The sequence below is a fragment of the Chelonoidis abingdonii genome, chromosome 22 (assembly GCF_003597395.2).
Source record: "Chelonoidis abingdonii isolate Lonesome George chromosome 22, CheloAbing_2.0, whole genome shotgun sequence".
NCBI lineage: Eukaryota > Metazoa > Chordata > Testudines > Testudinidae > Chelonoidis > Chelonoidis abingdonii.
In genome coordinates, this window is record NC_133790.1 from 6,698,426 (window position 1) to 6,719,222 (window position 20,797).

At 44.9% G+C, this 20,797-nt stretch overlaps 1 protein-coding gene and 1 long non-coding RNA gene across 2 annotated transcripts; one reads left to right on the forward strand and one right to left on the reverse strand.

Moving 5' to 3' along the window:
- VPS33A (VPS33A core subunit of CORVET and HOPS complexes) lies at positions 1-18,115 on the forward strand. Its single transcript, XM_032800762.2, has 13 exons — positions 1-138; positions 2,527-2,592; positions 3,113-3,240; positions 4,017-4,206; positions 6,024-6,140; positions 7,307-7,481; positions 8,110-8,303; positions 12,722-12,848; positions 13,053-13,120; positions 14,705-14,842; positions 15,405-15,542; positions 15,695-15,863; positions 16,324-18,115. The coding sequence occupies exons 1-13, from the start codon at positions 37-39 to the stop codon at positions 16,515-16,517; spliced, it is 1,806 nt and encodes a 601-aa protein (XP_032656653.1). The 5' UTR covers positions 1-36; the 3' UTR covers positions 16,518-18,115.
- On the reverse strand, positions 9,347-12,699 carry LOC116836815 (uncharacterized). The gene is made up of 2 exons (XR_004376539.2): positions 11,417-12,699; positions 9,347-11,218 (listed from the first exon to the last, which is right to left on the reverse strand). It is a non-coding gene; the product is annotated as an uncharacterized LOC116836815 (long non-coding RNA).
- Positions 18,116-20,797: the final 2,682 nt, after the last annotated feature.

Here is a 20,797-nt window from a genome sequence, read left to right on the forward strand (position 1 = left end):
CGGGGCTGTCATGTGATCGGCCGGGCCTGGCGGGGGATGGCGGCGCACCTGAGCTCGGGCCGGGTGAACCTGACGGCGCTGCGGGAGGCCGGGCGCAGGGAGCTGCGCGAGTTCCTGGACAAGTGCGCGGGCTCCAAGGTGAGGGGCCCGGCCCGGCCTAGCGCCCCTCCCCCGGCGGGCCTGAGTTGCTGCCTCTGGGACGCCCCCCCCGCTCCTCCATTAACGCACCCTCCGTCCGCTCCGAGACCCTGGCCCCGGACTGCCCCACCGCGCCGCGCGCTCCGAACCTGCCCGCTGCACGGGGCCCCCTTCCCTGCTCTCCCTGCCGCTCGAGACCCTGGCTGCCGGACTGCGCCCCCCCGCGCTGACCTGCCGGCTGCAGGGGCCGCCCTCATCCTCCCCCTGCCCGGCTCCGAGACCCCTGGCTGCCAGGACTGCCCCCCTCCCCGCCCGCTCCGACTGCCGGCTGAGGGGCCGCCTCTCCCTGCCCCCCTGCCGCCTCGAGACCCCTGGCTGCCAGGACTGCCCCCCGTCCCGCCGCTCCACTGCCGGCTGCAGGGGCCGCCCCTCTCCTGCCACCCTGCCGCTCCGAGACCCCTGGCTGCCAGGACTGCCCCCCCCCCCCGCCGCTCGACCGGCCGTGCAGGGGCCGCCCTCCTCCCTCTGCCTCCCTGCCCGGCACCGAATACCCCTGGCTGCCAGGACTGCCCCGCCTCCCAGCCGCTCCGACCTGCCGGCTGACAAGGGGCCGCCCCCCTCTCCTGCCCCCTGCCAGGCTCCCGAGACAACACTGCTTTAGCCTCTTCCTCGCTTTGCAGCTCTGACTCCACGACTCGCGGGGGTATTCTCCGGCGGGCGGGTGTCTGGTTCTCAGCTGGGCTGAGATTTGAGAACATTAGGGGGTGCTTCGGCTCTTTTTTCCCCATCCTAATCTGCAGCTGTATGATCATTCTGGGCTCTTCTCAGGAGACTGGGGAAATGACTCCTTTTCTCGTCCAGGTTGTAGTTCTGACAGCCTGGAGGGGGTGACCTGCTGAGATGTCAAAACGGGCTTCCTGGTCTGCAGATATTTCCAGATAAACAGCCTAGAATACCGTTGAATACCTGTCAGGCCTTCAAGCCAAGCATCTCCAGGCACTTCAGACTTCCAGTAAATCCACCTTGTCTCATGGGCTCTAGACCTGAGCTAACCTCATCCAAACATCCCATATGGAAACACATCCAAATTAAAATAAGGAACATTCCTTTCTCAGACATGCATCCGACGAAGTGGGTATTCACCCACGAAAGCTCATGCTCCAAAATGTCTGTTAGTCTATAAGGTGCCACAGGATTCTTTGCTGCTTTTACACATTCCTTTCTCTGTCACTTGCATTCACATGGAAATAACACTTAAATTCAGAGGAAGAGATGTTAGGAACGGCCCAGCTGCTTCTTTGAGACGCTGTGCGCTCTGGGAACCCCTGGAGTAAAGAGCCTCAGGAGCCCATGGCAACATCACCGCTCATGCCTACTCAAGGGTAGTTATAAATCATCCCAAAACACTTTGCAAACTCAGACTAGAAACTGAGCCATTGTGTAAGGCTGGCCCTGGTGCTGGGCTGTCCAGTGGTCAGAATGGGCCAAGCAAATGAGTCCTTGCCCTATAGGCCTCAAGTACAGTCAGAAGACAGTGCAGGATGTGTGATTGTGGAATCTTGACTGCTCTGCAGGCCAGATGAGTTCAGGAAGTTCTGGGAGAGAGTGGCAGGTGGAGTTAGTGCAGGACAGACAGGGAGAGGCAGAGGGAGGAGGCGGCTGTGAGGGTAAAGTCAGGTAAGAGTGGGGTTGTGGTACATGAAGAACAGGAGTTTAGTGAAAAGCAGCCATGCTGGGGAGTGGCTGAAGAGGTCGTGACAAATGATTACAAGAGCTTGGACTGCTGACTCCTGGCAGCTTCGCAGACTATGTCCATGCTGTGCACCATCATCAAAATGTAGCTACCTCTGTGGGGTATGGCAGGCAGAGCCTAGCATGTCCCAGTCACTGCACAAGAAGTTTTGCCTTTGATGCGTCTTCACTAGGGCAAGTAGAAAGCTCACCTAATGCTCTTACCAGGTGCCCTGCTAAACTGGCTGACCATGACACTGGGTCAGGTTTTGTACTTGCACCTAGTGGAATTCAACTGTCTTCAGGATAGTCAATGCAGCTGCACCAAATTTTTCCCAGTGTCCACCAACCCCAATTCCTTGTCATTTTCCCCTTTGCTAGGCTCACTGATGCAAGGCTGTATGGTTTCCCTAGTCAGTAAAAATCTCTTGGGAGGCTTAATTAGCATATTTGAAGCATGTTGGGCTCCTCTGATGAAAGAAACTAGAGATGAGCAAAGGGTTGTTGAAATTTACCCATTAATTCATTACTGTTTTTTAAAATCGGCACTACCTCAGAAAGCAAATGTTTGAGCTTCTCAGGGCAGCTTACCTTCAACAGGGTTTTCTTCCCTCTTTGTGGCAACTGACTTTTCTCAGTGACGTTTTTTCTTCCTAGGCAATAGTGTGGGATGAGTACCTCACAGGACCCTTTGGATTAATTGCACAATACTCACTGTTAAAGGTAAGCCCTACAGGGCATTCATGTTGTGCTTATTAATACTCAGACTCTCAAAAGGCTATTTGGACCCTCAGTCTCATAATGCCCTCTAGAGACTGTTAGCACAATTTCTATAAACTGTCCTAGTTTTTGCCTTTCAAACCCTAATTCTTACTATCCAATGCTGTCACCATGGTTTGCCAGTCTTAGATTGTTGCCTTATAGCAGAGAAATAAAAATGTGTTTCAAGAACAGACCCTGTCTTTTGGAATGTCACTTACTGCTCTTCTGCCAACTCGCCTCCCACAGACCAGATGTGCAGAACTTCTGTCTTTAATGGTGGTGTGATGCAGTAAACTTATAATTTACATAATCAGCATACGGAAATTGAAGATGAAATCCATGTTGCTATCCTTGGATAAGGCAGCACAGTAACAACTAGTGCATCAATTTCAGCTGATGCGTCCCTTTCTGAAACCAGTTTTCAAAAAAACAGGAGTTGAGTTGAATACCTTGATTGAATACCATTTTTGTCTCCTCACAGGAACATGAGGTGGAAAAGATGTTCACCCTCAAGGCGGGCCGTCTGCCCCCAGCTGATGTCAAGAATATTATTTTCTTTGTCAGGCCCAGACTAGAGTTAATGGATATAATTGCTGAAAATGTGCTCAGGTACAGTTGATGTTTAAGTGGAAAGACAACAGCTGCATCCCAGAGCTGTGGTGGTGCAGTGGGGTTAATGTTTTCTTCCCCCCCCTTCCGCCCCAGGTTCATACCAGATGTAAGTTATGAGTGAAATAAATTGGGCGGACTTCAGCCCACTCACTAATAATCTTTCACTTCAGTGTGAAACTGCTACGTAGCTTGGTATAAGAGGGATTAGAATCGGCCTATACATACAGCATCACTGAAATGCTGTCATTTCTGGGGTTGGAGGATGGGAAGCAGGTGCATAGCAGCAGGCTGGAGAGGGAGAAATTTTTGGTTAAGGATGCCAGGGAAAATCTCTACTTGTTTTGTTTGTTTGTTTGTTTTTTTTAATTGCCCTGGAACCATTTGTGTTCATCAGAGCAGATACCTCTTGTTTGAAAGACCCACCCACAGTCAACTGCAAAAGGTAAAGGCCAAGTCAGCCCTGCTTGGGATTTGAACCTGTAGTTCTGGGCAGCATAAGTATTGCTGAGCTGCATAGCCCACAGACGGACTGCTTAACCATTGAGCCATCCCCTTCACCGTCAGGGTATCGTTTTGTACAGAATATTCCGAAATAAAAGGCTGTGAGTAGAGTTGTCTTTATTTATAAGGAACTAGAAAGTATCAGTCAGGAACTTTGTCTTGCTTCCATTCAGTGCCCCTTTGTCTTCTGTATTGCCGATCTGAGTAACCAAGGTCAGTATATACTGTTACTATACTCATTCTTCTGACAACTTAAGCTGACTCTCTTCCAGCGAAGACAGAGTTCGCTCTCCGCTGAGGGACTTCCACATCTTATTTGTGCCCCGTCGCAGCCTGTTGTGCGAGCAACGGCTGAAGGATCAGGGTGTTCTGGGATCCTTCATTCATAGAGAGCAGTACAGTTTGGACCTCATTCCATTTGATGGAGACTTGCTGTCCATGGAATCTGAAAGTGCATTTAAAGTAAGTGCTGATTTATGCTTTGAGGAAAAAGATACTTTGCATGTTTGTGTGGCATCCGTCATCCAAGGATCTCAAAGCACTTTTCAGACCGATTTAGCCACAGGACAATAAAAGGAGTTACAGAGCAAATGTGGTCGGACTTTAGTAGAACAGTGGACTGGGAGTCAGAATTCCTGCACCCAAGGACTGATCACTTCACCAGGCTGTGTCTCAGCTTTCCCATCTGTATAATGGGGTAATACTTGTGTGAACAGGATTTGTGAGGCTTAAATAACTAATCTTTATAAAGAACTTGAAGCTTCCTGTGTCAAATATGCTACAGAAGGGTAAATTGTAATTGTTAGGGTGTCACCCTAAAGCAGTGCAAAGATTTAACACTTGTCTTAAGATGTGCAACAGTGCTGTGTATATATGCTGCATTACCAGCATATCGCACGTGGTGCCATTAAGTCCACGAGAGGCTTTCTTTAGCCATCTCCCTTTGTTAGTGTATTGAATCTACCCCTGTGTGAGCAGCAGAGAGGATGTCAGGACATGATAAAACTTGCCAGCTTGGCGACACATTTTCTAATTGACCAAATCACAGGAAAGAGATTTGTTGTTTCAGTTCTGTTACTCTGCTGCATTAAATTAGGAGCAACACACTGGCTGGAGACTTCTAAAATAACGGGTTTGATCTCATAACAGTTCCTGAATAGTCATTATTAACTCTAATCGCTCTGAGCAGATAAAGCCCCCAGGATGCCGACTTGTGCTGCTTGTGAATCCAGCTCCCCTTGTTGCTGGCACACATGAAAGTTGCTGCTTTGCAGTCCTGTTGCTGAACTGCCGGCGGGTCTGTCACAGCAGCAGTTTTTCCAGGAGGAGTAATCAGACTACTCATAGCTCCTGGCACCAGCTATAATCGTCCCCCTCCTCTTGAATTCTTAAAGTTAAGGTCTCTCTCCTCTGTGGAGGAGGGTGCTGGGCTTAATCTCAAGGTCATTTTTTCTCACACATTGAATTTTTGTTTGTTCTGTGCGTGTCTCTAAACAACCAGCCTGAACTGCCGTGCTGTATGTGGACTGTAAGGACAGTAAAATAGCATGGTGAGCTGTAACAATCACTTTCATGTTCTGACTCACTTTTTAAAGTGAGTTTAATGCTGGAAACATCCCTCATTGGCATTGCTGGAGATCACTGTCTTATTTAACCACAGAACATGTACTGGGGGTGGGGAGGTGGGGCAAGATTCCTCGACCCTGACCACATGTGGAAGGGCTAGCTTAGTCTCCACAGTCCATTCACTCCTAGAATGTCGTCTGCGGGTTTGTATATACAAACAATTGGTGCAGGGCAAGCTGGGGAATAAATCTACTGCACACTAGCTTTGAAAGTGGGGTAGATCAAAGCTCACTGGGAAACTTTTAGTGCGCGGTAACAGGGTCCTTATGGACAGTTGGTGCGCAGCAGGTTAGTGTGGGGTAGATTTAAACCCCAGACTGTTGTGCACTCACTGTTCATACAGACAACTCTTCAGTCTGACAGCTAATGCTAACTATAACGATGGTTTTGTGACTTGCATGCTTGTCCACTGAGGTCTGCACTGACGCACCAGATGGTATCTCAGTGCTGACTGAGTAGCCATTAGCAACAGCAAGTAATGATTTTGGATCCCTGATACCTGGGTCAGATTTGACTAGTGACCTGGAGGCGAAAGGCCCTGTATCCTTTTATCAATCCCTCAAGCCATCCAGTTCAGCCAGGTTCTACTTTTAAGATGATCAGGCTAATTAAACATCCTCCGTTTCTGTAACTTTCCTTTCCCTGTCATTTAGGAGTGTTACTTGGAGAATGACCAGACAAGTCTGTACCAAGCAGCCAAGGGACTGATGACCTTACAGGCGCTCTATGGAACTATCCCACAGATCTTCGGGAAGGGAGACTGTGCACGGGTAAAACAAATTTAAAACATCTAAGAGGATAAATCCTTTTTGGTTTTGGTGGTGGTTTGTTTTTGTAGCTGCTGCTAATGCGTGTTGGGTTTTCTGATACTGCGGGTCATGAGCTGCATTTTGCGGCTTGGGGTCCTGTTGGTTGAAACGATTCTCAGTCAATCTGTCACTCTCACGAGCTCCACACCCCTAAGGGAAGATATTTACAAGTATGTTTCCTACAGTTCTTTTTGCCTGCCCAAATATCTTCTCCTTCTCCCCAGTGAAAGTCAGCTGGCTGCTGAGAGGCTGACACATGGTGATGTTATGTATGTCTGTATTTCACTGGAGTTTGGCCTGTTCACTTGGTTTTCATGAACACTGTAGTGTTGGAATCCCACCAATTTGTGGGTGAAGTTCTGCGGCCTGCAGTGTGCAGGTCAGACTAGATCACGATGGTCCCTTCAGACTTAAAGTCCATGAATCTAGGAGTAAGTTAGAGTTGATAGAGACCTATTGACCCTGACCAATGCATGCATGTTGTCTGCTGTACCTCTTTAGTGCTTTGTGTAATTTAATTTAAATATCCCAAGCAGTCGGGCTTGCATGCCTTCCCCTGGGAGACCGTTCCACAGACATAGATATCACTGTCAAGAAGATTCCTTGATATTTGACCTAACTTCATCCCTTTTTCTCCTAGTTAGACTCCCTTAACCACTCTAAATAATTCCCCTCCCACCTTGGAGTTAACTGACTACTGATAGCTGAAGGGTTTATGTACCTTCATCTTTATTCATAACTTAGTCAAGTTACATGTGTCGTCTCCTTTTGCTCTCTCCCCATAATTCAGTCCCTCTGACCAGATCGTTTTTGTTCGTATTCTCTGAACTCTGTGCAGTTCATAAATACCTCTTTCGGTAAGGAGGCATCTGGAACTGAATGCAGAGTTCTGGTTCTGTGACCATTCTGTCAGACTAAACTAGCAAGTTTTGTCATAGAATTGCTTGGTTTGTTTATTAATAGCCCTTCCTCCATTTGTACCAGTTACGTAGCTTGCCTCTCCTCCCATTCACTTCTTATATATGCACTTTGTTCCCTGTCTTTGTACATGCATATGTCTGTAAAGCTAATTATCATAGCCACCCTTAGTGGTCTGAGCCATAACGAACCAAATATTTTATTTCCAGCATGTGGCTAACATGATGATCAGGATGAAGCGAGAGTTCCCTGGAGGCCAGAACTCAATATTTCCCATCTTTGATACCCTCTTGTTGCTTGACCGCAATGTAGACCTGTTGTCGCCTCTAGCTACTCAGCTTACATATGAAGGCCTTATTGATGAAATATATGGAATTCAAAATAGTAAGTGCAGCTAAACATGGACAGTGAAACTAGTGGAGTAGAATAAAATTCCTGAGTGCTGGAATAAAGTGCAGGTGCCCAGTGGAATTTGGGATGAAGTTGAGAATAATTTAGCTGAACCTACAGAGGAGTGGCTTAGTTGCTTAATGTAATTAGAAACCCTGGTTTCAATCCCAACCAAGTGCGCTCAGTGCTTCATCCTGCCCAAGAAGATGAATTGAGCACAATGCTCTTTGCTACGTGTGAGTCCGTGGGATGTCAAGTGTACATAGACATTAGTAATCCCGTGGCACTTTTCCTGGGATCATGAAAACTGTAGGGCCAGAAGCTTGTGGAGCTGGTAACTTCCAGCTAATGTATTGATGAGGGTGAGCAGAAGGCCTCTCTCTGGTACTATACAGATCTCTATATAGGCCTTTTTGTTTACATATAGCTAGTAGGAATTTTTACCCTTTCAGATTAGAGGAAATCATCTTATATGTAGTAACGTTTCTTCCAAGTTGCAGTATGGGTGTTTACACTAAGCTAGAGCTGCCTCTTGCTTGGGGAAAGGTTTTGGTTGGTTTGTCAGTTTAAGTACTGGAGTTAGAGTTCTAATTTGTCAATTCTTTTCTTGCTGTGTTGGCAGCTTATGTGAAACTCCCTCCTGAAAAGTTTGCTCCTAAGAAACAGGGTGAGGGTGGCAAGGATCTCCCCACGGAACCAAAGAAACTTCAGCTGAATTCTGCTGAGGAGCTGTATGCTGAAATTCGAGACAAGAACTTCAATGCTGTGGGGTCGGTGCTAAGCAAGAAAGCCAAAATCATATCTGCAGCCTTTGAGGTAAAGAACATATACACTGCTGTACCGACCATTAGCACATCATCTGAGCAGTCTGCTCCTCCTAGGTGGAGAGTTGGGTCTGACTGCTCTGCAGATTTGAGCAAGAAACAAGGCTAAGATTCACTAATACCCCTTCCAATGCCTAACCTTAATATTACATGAATGTAGCCTTTGGCATTTTACTTCCCTAGTAGCTTTCAGTAAACTGATCACATGGGATCCAGACTGTCCCATAGTTAGTGGTGGTTCAGATTCCAGGTTTTGGCTTGAGCTCATCTCCACTTTAAAACTCTTTAGGGTCTTAAAGTAGCTTAAGCATCTTAATAATGAGGCTTTAGATTAGTTTAACTTTATAGCCCCACCCAGCATGCTAGGTGCTTCATAAAAATACCAGAAATAAAGACTTGTCCCTGCCAAACAAGCTTACAATAGAAATCAGATTTAATATTTATATTACGCTCATTATCATAGTATTTGCACCCTCAAAATCTGGAGTGTGTTTATCCTCACAGCACCTTTGTGAAGTAGGAGAATGCTGTTATCCCCATTGTGCAGATAGGGAACTGAGCCACAAAGAGTGAAATCCTGGCCCTACTGAAGTCACTGATCAAACTTCCTTTGACTTCAGTGGCAACAGGATTTCACCCTAAGTGACTTGGGGAACGTCACAGTGACTTTTGGCAAGGTGCAATCTGAACCACTGGACTGCTGTGTCCCCGTTGCTCTCCAGCCTGGGATGCTTTTTATACTACTTTCCTGATTAACAGCAGCCTGTCCACGTTCTGCTCACTGTGCCACCAGCAAGCAAAGTCACTCCCAGCTGAACATGTGACTGCTGTGCCCAGCCATCCATGAATTAGACACACGGTCACACGTGCATATCCCTCAGCCCAAACCTTGCTCCCCAGACATGTCCGTCTTGTACTGCTTAGTAGACAGGACATGCTCATAGATAGTTCATCACTCCAACAATGGGTAATGATTACGCACCAGGCTTGTTGACATAAGTGGAGTTTCCCAAGTAATTCAACAAAACACACTGGTTTAAATAAAACAGTAAAACAAGTTTATTAACTAGAGGAAGATAGATGACAAGTGATAAGGCCTAGAAGTCAGAATTAGTTACAAAAGAAATAAAGGATAAACACACAAGTTAATTCTTAAACTTTACTAAGGCTAATAGTCTTAAAAGGAAAATATTTGTCTCACTATGTGCTGCAATACATTTCACAGGTTGGCCTGGGACCACTCCCCCGCTTCATTCAGTTCTTTCAGATTCTTTCAGAGTCATTGCTCTTGTCAGCAGAGAGGTGGAAAGGGAGGCTAGGGACACTTTTCTCCCCTTCTTATACCCCCAACCCTTTGTACGAAAAAAATTCTTGCTGAGTCATGGGGCCAGGCAGTTCCATTGTATATCTGAGCTCCAAACTGTCCTTCAGATGAATTGTGAATTTCTTGTTTACAGCTCCACCACCACCACTGGAGAATGTCCGATTAAGCTGGTATTGGCTCCTTAGCACTTTGCTGGCATGCTAGGGTGTCTTTGTCTCTGAGAAATTGGTTTGTGGATGTTACTGAAACGTTTTATGGTTCTGGGTAACAATCGTATTGCAAAATTTCATAATTTTACATGCCGTGTTTGTTTCACATCTCACAAAAGATATCCTAGCCATATACAAGTGGTGAACACGGGGTACAGGTGTCACAGTCTCACAGAAAGTCAGAGAGACAGCAGAGAATTGAATCTAAATGACTGGATCATCCTCCCTCTTTTAGGAAAACCAAAGAAATAGCAGTTGGAGGAGTGGGGCACAAAACCAGTGGAGGGCTGGCTGGAGAATGGGAGGCGCTTATGCTAGTTTCAGGATTTCTTCAACTGTAAGCTCTTTGGGACTGGGCCATCTCTTTATGCTAGATTTTGTACACACAACAATGGGATCCTGACAGTTTCTAGCTGCTGCCACAGTCAAATACGCAGTAATAAGAGTGTACGGGGCTAAAGACTAATAGACACTAGTTGCCTTTTAGTCAATTGGCACCTATTACAGGTGTGCAGTTTACCAACAGTGAGACTCCAGTTGGCCTGTCAGCTGTTCCCCATTAGCTGTAGAATTGAACACTCTTCTTCCCTCCTTCCGCCCCCTTTTTTTAAAAGCAAATACACATGCAAAATGAGGAAACAAAAGAAGTCAGGCCATGCTTAACCGTGTGACCTGCTGTGCTGACAGTGTGTTAATAGTTTTGTGTTCCTTCCCTCTGCTTTTAATCACTTCTGCCAATCTTAAGGCCAGTTAGATGGACCATATATCAATCTAAATTGTGCATTCAGGTTTGACTTGCAGGAATAGACCCTTACTGGGGTATTTGTGTTGGAAGCTCCCAAAGATTAAAATACTTCACATTGGAAGGGAGGAAAGAGATGTGCAAGATTGTCAGATGTAATAGGTGATAATGAAACAGCAGTACTTTGGCAGCGAAGGGCTTGTCAATTGCAGACTTCATTATCACTCTCCTGCCTGTACTTGCTCATTTGTATAGTTTACATTTTAATCAAGATAACTTTTTAGAAAGCTTCCTTTTGTATTTGTTGTTGTGACAAGATGGGAATAGGTTGCCTGGGTGAAAAACAAATGTCTGGATTTTTCTGACTGAGAATTCATAGATGTCTATGCTTCATCAGACCAGGTTTTCTAGATTGTTTGGGGCAGACTTTAAAGATTGGGACTTATTTTAAAAGTTGTTTCAAAATAAATAGGTGGCTGTTCAGTTTTGGAGAGAGGGAAAATGCTTTTTATTCCCCTTCCTCAGGGTGCACCAAACACTTCACACTTCTCTGACAGCTTTCATCTGAAAAGCTGAGAGCTTCACAAATGCTAGTTAAGTCTTACACCCTGCGAGAGAGGTGTGTGTTCTCCCTGTTTTGCAGGTATCAAAGGGGTAGCTGTGTTAGTCTGAATCTGTAAAAGCAGCAGAGAATCCTGTGGCACCTTATAGACTAACAGACGTTTTGGATCATGAGCTTTCGTGGGTGAATACCCACTTCGTCGGATGAATGTAGTGGCAATTTCCAGGGGCAGGTATATATATGCTAGCAAGCAAGCTAGAGATAACACCTGTTTTGCAGGTGTGGAAACTGAAGCATGGTGAAGCTGGATAACATGCTTAACCATCAGTCAGACAACTAGTTAGTGGCAGTGGCAGTACCAGCACCAGAATGCCCCATATTTCTGACCCAGTCCCTGCTTTAATCACTAAACCTGCCTCCTTACGCCATCTTGTCCAGCTCTCTAATGTACGTGAAGTTTTATACTCTCTACTACCTATTGATAGAATGTTGTAATATCATCTTTCAACCTGGGTTCCATCTTTGTGGCTTCCTTTGCCTCGTCTCTTTACAGCCCTTCAGGTGTAGCTTTTAAAATGTTTAAGGCAACACTGTGCAAACTGCAGATCCCTGAAATGTTGCATAAGATTTTCAGTCTCTTCTAAACCAGAACTAAGGCGGGAGAAAGCAGTGAGACATCTGCAATCTCCTTTTCTTTCTGCTTTCTCCAAGGATTCTCCTTATATTTGACAGAAATAAAGATAAGAATTTAAGCTAATATTTTGCATGCCTGTCAAAAAGACCCACCCAAGTAAATGAGTCAGTAGAATTTTGTAACATTGATTTAATATCTACTGTATGTTACCTTATCCTCCTAGGGATTTAACTCCTTAGCTGCAGGGCAGCTACAGTGTCTGTGCTCTTGAAATAGTATGTCACAGTGACTGCATCTCAAGTCTAGTGACACTTAATGATAAGATTTTGAATCTCATCATACTACTAGATGTATTTGTGTGGAGGATCAGCAGCCACTCCTCTCATCTACCAAAGGAAATAACACTTCACTTTTGTGGGCCTCAGACTCACTATCCCCATTTCACAGGTAGGAATACTTTCCAGCCTCAGAGGGCAATTGAGGCTTGCTTAACGAACATTTGAGAAGTGCTTTGGGATCCTTGGATGGAAGGCACAATAGGAGTGCAAGATGCTGTACTACTTTAATATAATTGCCCAGAGAAACATCGTTAGCAGACTCTCTTGTAAAATAAGATATCACTCTGATGCCAGTGGTGTTTTTCTCATGGTGCATTTACACAACAGCTTTATAAACTGATGAAGCAACAGTTCTGTTCTAGGAAACAATATATTTTTGTAAATGCTGTCTGTCTGAAAGGTCAGATGTCACTGAAGGTAACTGATCAGTGTTGCAAAATTACAGTATTGTGTAATGAAGCTCACTACTTTCCATTTTTCTTAAAGCAATGAACATAGTACAGAACTAAGCAGACAAAAACACATCTTTTGGTTAAATGATTTAGCAGACACTGACTATTGTAATTTAATAAGCTCTAAACTATAATTGCTGTGTTGTTAGGAAAGACACCATGCTAAAACAGTTGGGGAGATCAAGCAGTTCGTTTCACAACTGCCACACATGCAAGCAGCAAGAAGTTCTCTAGCAAACCATACTTCGATTGCAGAACTGATCAAAGACATTACTAGTAAGTATCCTTTTCAGTAGTCCCACCTACAGTTGATCTTGTGTTATGTCTTTGCTGATTTTTCATAAAAAAATTCAGATACCAGGAGCAAAATACTGGCCTTATTTATACTTGGGCAACTCCGCTGATGCCACTTAACACAGAGATAAACTGGCCCTTATTTTTAAGTACCAATTTACTAATTTATTTATTTTTATTTTTTAGCATCAGAAGATTTCTTTGATAATTTAACAGTGGAACAAGAGTTCATGTCAGGAATAGACACTGACAAGGTGGGTGGAGAGCAAGATCTTGCCTTTATGTGATTTTTATCTTCTAACTACAGTCTCCTAGAACACCTATCAGAAAGGTTGGTGGGAGTGTGTTAATACAGAGAAACCTAGACAATGGCTGACTCTTGAAAACTTTTAGTGTGTTCCTGGTGCCTTTTGGAGACGTTCTTTCCACTTAAGATGCAGTGGGCACAATTTAAGTAGGCTTTTTATAAGTGTGTCTTGGTCTGACGAGTTGGACAAAAAGGGGCTTTGCCCCTTTAAGGGCTCCATTGTAACAGGGCCAAAAAGGAGGCAAGCTTTCAGCGATGGACAGGAAGGGCAGGCTCCAGTTGGTGCCATGCCAAGATTACTGTATTGCCCTTCCTGCTGACTGGGACAGGTATTTATACCCCACATAGCCAAGACGAGGGCCACTTTGAGGATCTGGCTGGAAGCTCCCACCTACCTACCTATCAATGTACTTTGGATAGGACCAGGTTTGCTTTTGACACATTGTGGCCATTACTCTAGTTGCTTCTTTTCTGGGGGGCTGGTAAGGAATTTCCCCTCACTGCTAGACTTTTTCCCCCCTACCTTCCACACAGCTGATCAGAGGACCAAGGGGGTGGAATAGAGGGTAGGTTATCATGCTGCAACTTATATGTAAAACTTGTAGCAGATGTCCAGTGCAGGTACTCGCTATGGAAGGGATATGCATATCAGATCAATTGGATTGGGAAAGGATGAGAAGGAAAATATCCTTTTTATATGGAGATATACCTATCTCATAGAGCTGGAAGGGGCCTTGAAAGGCCATTGAGTGCACTCCCCTGCCTTCACAGCAGGGCCAAGGACCATCCCTGAGAGTTTTTTGCCCCAGATCCCAAAATGGCCCCCTCAAGGACTGAACACTCAACCCTGGGTTTAGCAGGCCAATGCTCAAACCACTGAGCTATCCTTCCCCCATGGGAGCTGAGTATAGGAGGCTCCTACATCTGCATCAGTGGGGAGCCCATCCCCTCCTCCCTGCACTGTACAATTTGTCAGATTCTCCTAGACATTAAAGTGAATAAAGTTGCAACCTAATTAAACTCCGTCCGTGACCTCCTGTCTGCTGGTATGGATGGGCAATAGTTGCTATGCTGCACTTTCCATCAGGCACAGGGAGACTAAGGTCACCATTACAATGCTTTGGTTCTGCTGCATGTAGTGCAGCACGAGCAACTGTTGACACAGCTTCAGTGCTCTAGAGCACTATACAAGTCAAAGCACAATGATATGGGGGTGGGTGGGGAATCAAGGATCAGAGTTTGCAACACTTCCAGTGTATCAAATAGGATCATAGATATCAATTGTTAACACAATTTACAAAGCATGTTAATTGGAACAACCAATGCTACAAAGCTATTTTGCAAATATCTAAGCTGCTTATGTAGCTGCTGTGATCCCTTCCCATAGTGATGGATAGGGAGGTAAAAGCATCTTCCGAGAACATTATCTTTGCTTTGCCATTAAAAGCAAAACCAGAGCTTTTCTTTTCAGCTCTGATAAAATCCTAACCTAGGTTTTTGGTTGACCGCTTGGATGTCTGTTTCTTTATAGGTCAACAATTACACTGAAGACTGCATTGCTCAAAAACATCCACTGATCAAGATATTAAGGCTAGTTTGCCTGCAGTCAGTGTGTAATAGTGGACTCAAGCAGAAGGTGTTGGACCATTATAAAAGAGAGATTCTCCAGGTCAGGCTAGAATTGTTTAATTAACAATGTGGATATTCCTTGCACATTAAGGCCGCAGTCTTGGAAAGATTTGCACACCATACATAACTATGCTTACGTGAGTGATCCTATTGCATTAAATAGGACCATTCACATGTGTAAAATTTCGCAAGACCAAGGCCTTCACGTGTTTAATCAGTATCCTGTGGTTTTTTAATTTTTTAACAATGTGAAATATATTTAAAACATGCATATAAATTTGTTTTGGCTCACTGTCATGCTTTCTGTTGCACACTGCAAAAAGACATTTGTAAATGTTCATTTTAACTTTTACACATTCACTTGTTCCCCTATGAGTTGTTTTGAAAACATGTCCCTAAAATCAATGTTTAATTGAATTCACTATTTAAAATGTCTGTCATTGTCTTGCAAACCTTGATGGTGTCTTGTCTATACATTTCAAACTTCATTAAGTTGTTTGGTTAGTGTCTAGTATTAGAAATAAAATCAGGTCATTTTTAAGTACTTGCTCTTGATGCATAAATGACAGTACTACATTAAAGGCAAAATCTTCATGTCACAGACTTACGGCTATGAACATATATTGACCTTAAACAATCTGGAAAAGGCTGGACTCTTAAAACTTCAGACAAGCAGTAGAAACAACTACCCAACAATCCGGAAAACCATGCGGCTATGGATGGATGATGTTAATGAACAGGTAAACTGAATACTTCTATCAGTAGGCAGACCAGTGAGAAGATGTACAAGCTGTCCCCACCCCCCATCTGTGTCCATTTGCATGATTTTAATATGCTGAAGTGTCACTTTTCAGTAGAAAACTCTACTGCTGTTAATTTCCCTCTCCTGCAGAATCCAAATGATATTTCATATGTGTACAGTGGTTATGCACCATTAAGTGTGCGTCTGGCACAGCTGCTTGCTCGCCCAGGGTGGCGTAGCATAGAAGAAGTTTTAAAGATGCTCCCAGGACCCCACTTTGAAGAGAGGCAGCAGTTACCTACTGGCCTTCAAAAAAAGCGTAAGCTTCTTTGGAGTAACTTGATTGGTCTGGGACAGTTCTACTGTTAAATTCACTTACAGAGTCTGATGTAGTGACTGACAGCATCCATGTGATTAGTAATTCTTGGTATATTCCCAACTTCAGTACGGTGAGCTGCCTTTGATTGTTGCCCTAAGGTGGTAGAAATGATTCCTAGCTCTGGTAATGTATTGGCCTTTTCATCAGTAAATCTCATAGTATTTGAAAAGGAGGTATTATCTCCATTTTACAATAGGGAAACTGAGCCACAGAGAGATAGTGACTTGCCTAGGGTCGCTGGCAGAGCCAGAAATAAACCCCATTCAGTGCTCTATCCACAGCTCCATAGCACTTTAGTAATTTGACTGACATCTGTGCTTCAGTTTGGCCTTAGGGTAAATTCAGAATAAAACTGTCCTTTCCACACCAGTCCCGTTTGTAACTTTCTCTAAATGTTCAGGTCAACAGGGAGAAAACAGAGTAACTTTGGTGTTCTTTCTGGGAGGAGTGACGTACGCTGAAATTGCTGCACTGAGGTTTCTTTCTCAGATGGAAGACGGAGGCACAGAATATGTCATTGCCACCACTAAATTAATCAATGGCACAAACTGGATCAAATCCCTGATGGAGAAACTGGAGCCCCCACCTTTTTAGAAGCTATGTCAAGATCCAGTAAAAGGCTTAAGGCTGGCATGGGGCCTTCAGAAATGACTGCAGCTGGAGAATATGAAATCACATTTGCACTAGTGCATGCAGTGGCTGCACTCTGCTCTCTGTTCTATTCCTGCTACATACAGAACTTCCCTAATAATCATGTGACTCGACAGAGCAAGGAAGGAGGAAATAAAGATCAGTATTAGAGCTGTTCCTGTCTGAACTATACAATCATAGAACTTAAAGGGGACAATTTTTCTAGTGTCCGTTAAATCACCAAAGCTCTACGACTCTTCCTTCTCAACCAAGGGAGACTATCCCATAATCTAATTGATCTCCAGGCCAGGAAGTCTTTCCTGCTGCCTTTAGTTCTCCCTTTCTTAATGTCCTGCTATTATTCCTACTCTCACCCCTTTCCTCTAGCTTTGGGGAGCAGGCATGGATGTAAGTCACCCTTGCAGCTGCTGTCAATACTTGTAACTTTCCTCTCTCTTCAGTATCTGTTCAAGGATGGGGTCCTAGCAATAAAGGCAGTGCAGCTGTGCTTGGTTCTGTGAGAGGGAGAGAGATAGACATGATCTGTTGTGACTATTCCCACTACACCCTCATTTGCTGTCTATCCACCTTTATCACAGGGGCGTGGGACTCCTCAAGAGGTTGTGAGATTATTACAAGGGGGCATGAGGTGTCAACCTTCACTCCAAACCCTGCTTTGCCTCCAGCATTTATAATGGTGTTAAATTTATAAAGGGGGGGGGCACACTCAGAGGCTAGCTATGGGAAAGGGGTCATCAGTACAAAGAGAGCTACTGCTTTACAGGGAATGATAGTCTCTAGTTTCTTTCATCCAGTGCATAGGTCCCTTTGCCTAGCTACTGTAGCAGTAGCTTGCACTGTACAAGCTGAAGCTGTTTTTTCTGGCTATGTCACTGATGACCTGCTAGGATTAAACAGCTGGGTTTGTAAACTAATAATAAAAACACAGGGAGAGCTTCAGGGGTGGAAGTCACTTACATTCCTCAAATACAGCCTCTTTTTCCCTTTAGTTTGTCCTAACATTCAAGGTTCCAAAAGGGTCGCTATTACCTGAAGAGCCATTGCATGCCCAGAGCCAGTAAGCTGCACGACATAGGTAAATCCTCAGTAAATAATGACAAAGGGGCTGCTGGAAGCCTCCATCCCCTGTGAGCAGTAAAGGAGAAAAAGATACACCATAGTTGTGTGCAATGATTCTGTACTGTCTAGGACTGCATATCTGCTTAAATAACAGAAAAGGTTAGAGGCCAGCTGGTGCTTACACTACAGCTTCATTTGTTACCTCCGAACCACCAATGATTAACAAGGAGAAGCTGACAAACTCATGCTCCTTTAGAGCCCTTGTAATGGACTAGGCCAGGGGTTCTCATAATAAAATTTTTGGTGGCCTCAAAGCAAGGCCACCAACTCTTGCTGGTGGCCACACTGACAAATTTTTCCTGAACTATTTAATTAATGTGATTGATTTTTCCTAAACAGGCACATGCACATATCCAAATCATTGTAATGCATTGAATCTTTTTGCAGACTCAATAATAAAAATAATGTAGTTGTTGCTATTCTTTACTGGCCCTAAACAGAATAGAAACACAAATAAGGGGCGCTGCAGGTTCTTGGCTTTTTTGTTTGCTTTTTTAAAAAGACTTGCTAGCTAGTAAGTCTGCTGCTGTGAAAAGTGTTGTTGACCAACATACCAATATCACTTTTCACAGCAGCAGACTTACTCAGGCCTGGGACAAATTAAGCCTTAGATGGGGAGGTCAGTAGGGGGCAAGTGCTGGAATAGGGGGTGGAGGGGACATGATGGGCCAGCAGGGGTGATAGGGATGTGAGCCCCACAGCTAGGGGTTGGAGCCCCATGGCCAGAGCCTGCTGCCCACCACCCTGGAGCTGGACCCTAATCCTACCATCCCCAGTAGTGGTAGGCAACCTGCAGCCCGCACGTAGCCCATCAGGGCAATCTGCTCCTGGGCTGAGACCGTCTGAGCTGGAGTCCATTCTGCCTCCTGCATCATTGCCAGAGCTGGCTACTCTACTTCAACTGTGTAAAAGGGCTGCATTGGCTGAGGGAGGACTAGGGCCACTGGAAGCTGTCCCTGCAGACAGTCAGTGTAAACCAACGGCCTTGCAGCCTGCCAGGGGATTAGCCTGAGGGGCCATAGGTGGGCCACAGGTTGCCCACCACTGGTCCCCAGGAAGGTAGGGAACTCACTAGCTGTCTTCTCCTCCAGCAGTTGTCTCTGCCCTGCTGGCGGCCCTGTGAGAGGGACCACTGCTTTGCGCCCCCTCCCCCCCCCGCATCACTCCCCAGGAGGCTGTGACCACAAGACAAGCCCATAGCGGCCGCACTAGGCATCCTATGTGAGAAGTGCTGAGTATCATCAGCCCCTGAGTTTAGGGGAGCTGGATTAATTATTCTCAGTGAGTCACCAATCGTCCCTGAATTCATAATGAGCTGTAGTCCAGTGTTACTAATGCAGCTGGAGGTCACATTCAAAACAGTCTAAAATGTTTTTCTCTTAAGAAAGAGAATCCAGGTGTTTTTTTCAAGCTCACCATCATACCCAGCTAGATTTGCTGCTGCTTTAACTGGAAAAATAGCAGAGCATTTTACTGGAAATTCGTTCAGATTCGGAGTAATTGTAATAGCTTGGGCCCAGAAACCTGGGCAAACATGCAGCACTTTAGACCAGACAGTCCCACCAGGTACTGAGCACATTTGCTTGACACAGCAAGGAACTTACTTAAACCCAGACTTAACTTTAACCATGTACTTACTTAGTCTCATTGATTTCAGTGGTACCACAGCATGTGCCTAAAATGAAGTACATGCCTGCGTGCTTTGCTGGAGACGGCACCTTGCAGGCTCAAGCCCAGCATGTGGTCCAGTTCCAGAGAAGGGAGGCTCTTGCCCTTTGAAAGAGCGGGCTGGTAAATAAACCTTGTAAAATAAATATCAGGAGACTGTTTACAATCAACCTCACTTAACTCTTCTGAAAATTCGAAACTATTAAAATGAACAAAAACCAGGAGACATTTTCAGAAGAAACTCTCGCCTTAACAAACGTCTCCTGCTTTAGAATTCACCCTCTTTTGTGGGACACATACCTGTCTCCAACCCCATAGCTATAGTCTTGTTAATCCTTTAAGTAGTCTCTTTTAGATGAACATTCTATGTTCTGCTACATTTGCTTATTTTAAATTGAAGTTCAGTGAACATTTGTGAAGCAAACCCTAATATTTAACCAAATCCTCCCTTTAGTGCATATATTCTTCAAGCAGAAACAGAAGACTTTACTAAGGGCAGGTTTACACTACAGCTGGGATCAACACTGAGATCAATCCACCGAAGGTCGATTCAGCGGATCTAGTAAAGACCCACCAAATTGAATGCAGATCGCTCTGACCCCGTCCGTACTCTACCCCTGACGAGAATAGTCAGGTAAGTCAATGGGAGATTTTACTCCCATCAGCCCCCCAGGGTGGAGACCCCAAGGTAACTCGACCTACAGTATGTTGACTCCAGCTATGTTATTCACGTAGCTTGACTACTGCAGTAAGTCGAGCTACGTGAATAATACAGCTGGAGTCAACGTACCGTAGGTTGAGTTACCGTGGGGTCTACACCGCTGGGGGGCTGATGGGAGAAAAATCTGTGAAACTACTTAGCTAATATCTAGGCTATGTCTACACAACCGCAGTAAGTCGACCTACTCTATGCAACTCCAGCTACATCAATAACGTAGCTGGAGTCAATGTACCTTAGGTCAAGCTACCGTGGGGTCTACAGCGCGGGGGGCAGATGGGAGGAAATCTCCCGTTGACTTACCTTACTCTTCTCATCGGGGGTAGAGTACAAGGTCGACTGGAGAGCGATCTGCAGTCAATCTGGTGGATCTTTACTAGACCCACTAAATCGACCACCAGTGGATCGATCTCAGAGCGTAGATCCCGGCTGTACTGTAGACCTGCCCCTAGCTTTCTACCATACTAATAATATTGTCAGGGGGGCTGCTAACTGTTACATTTCAGTAACAATATGATATACTTCTATTTAACATTTTTATTTCTTTGGTAAGTATTTAATTTAAAGGAACATTTAACTTTTTAAAGTACGTAAACAAAACTGAATGGGAAACTTATCACTTGATTGTTCTTACCTCAGGTATGCGTGAGCTCCCCAACAATAAAGCAGCTGTCACACTGACGCCTTATATCTTATTATAGAAGAGTGGGCTGATTTC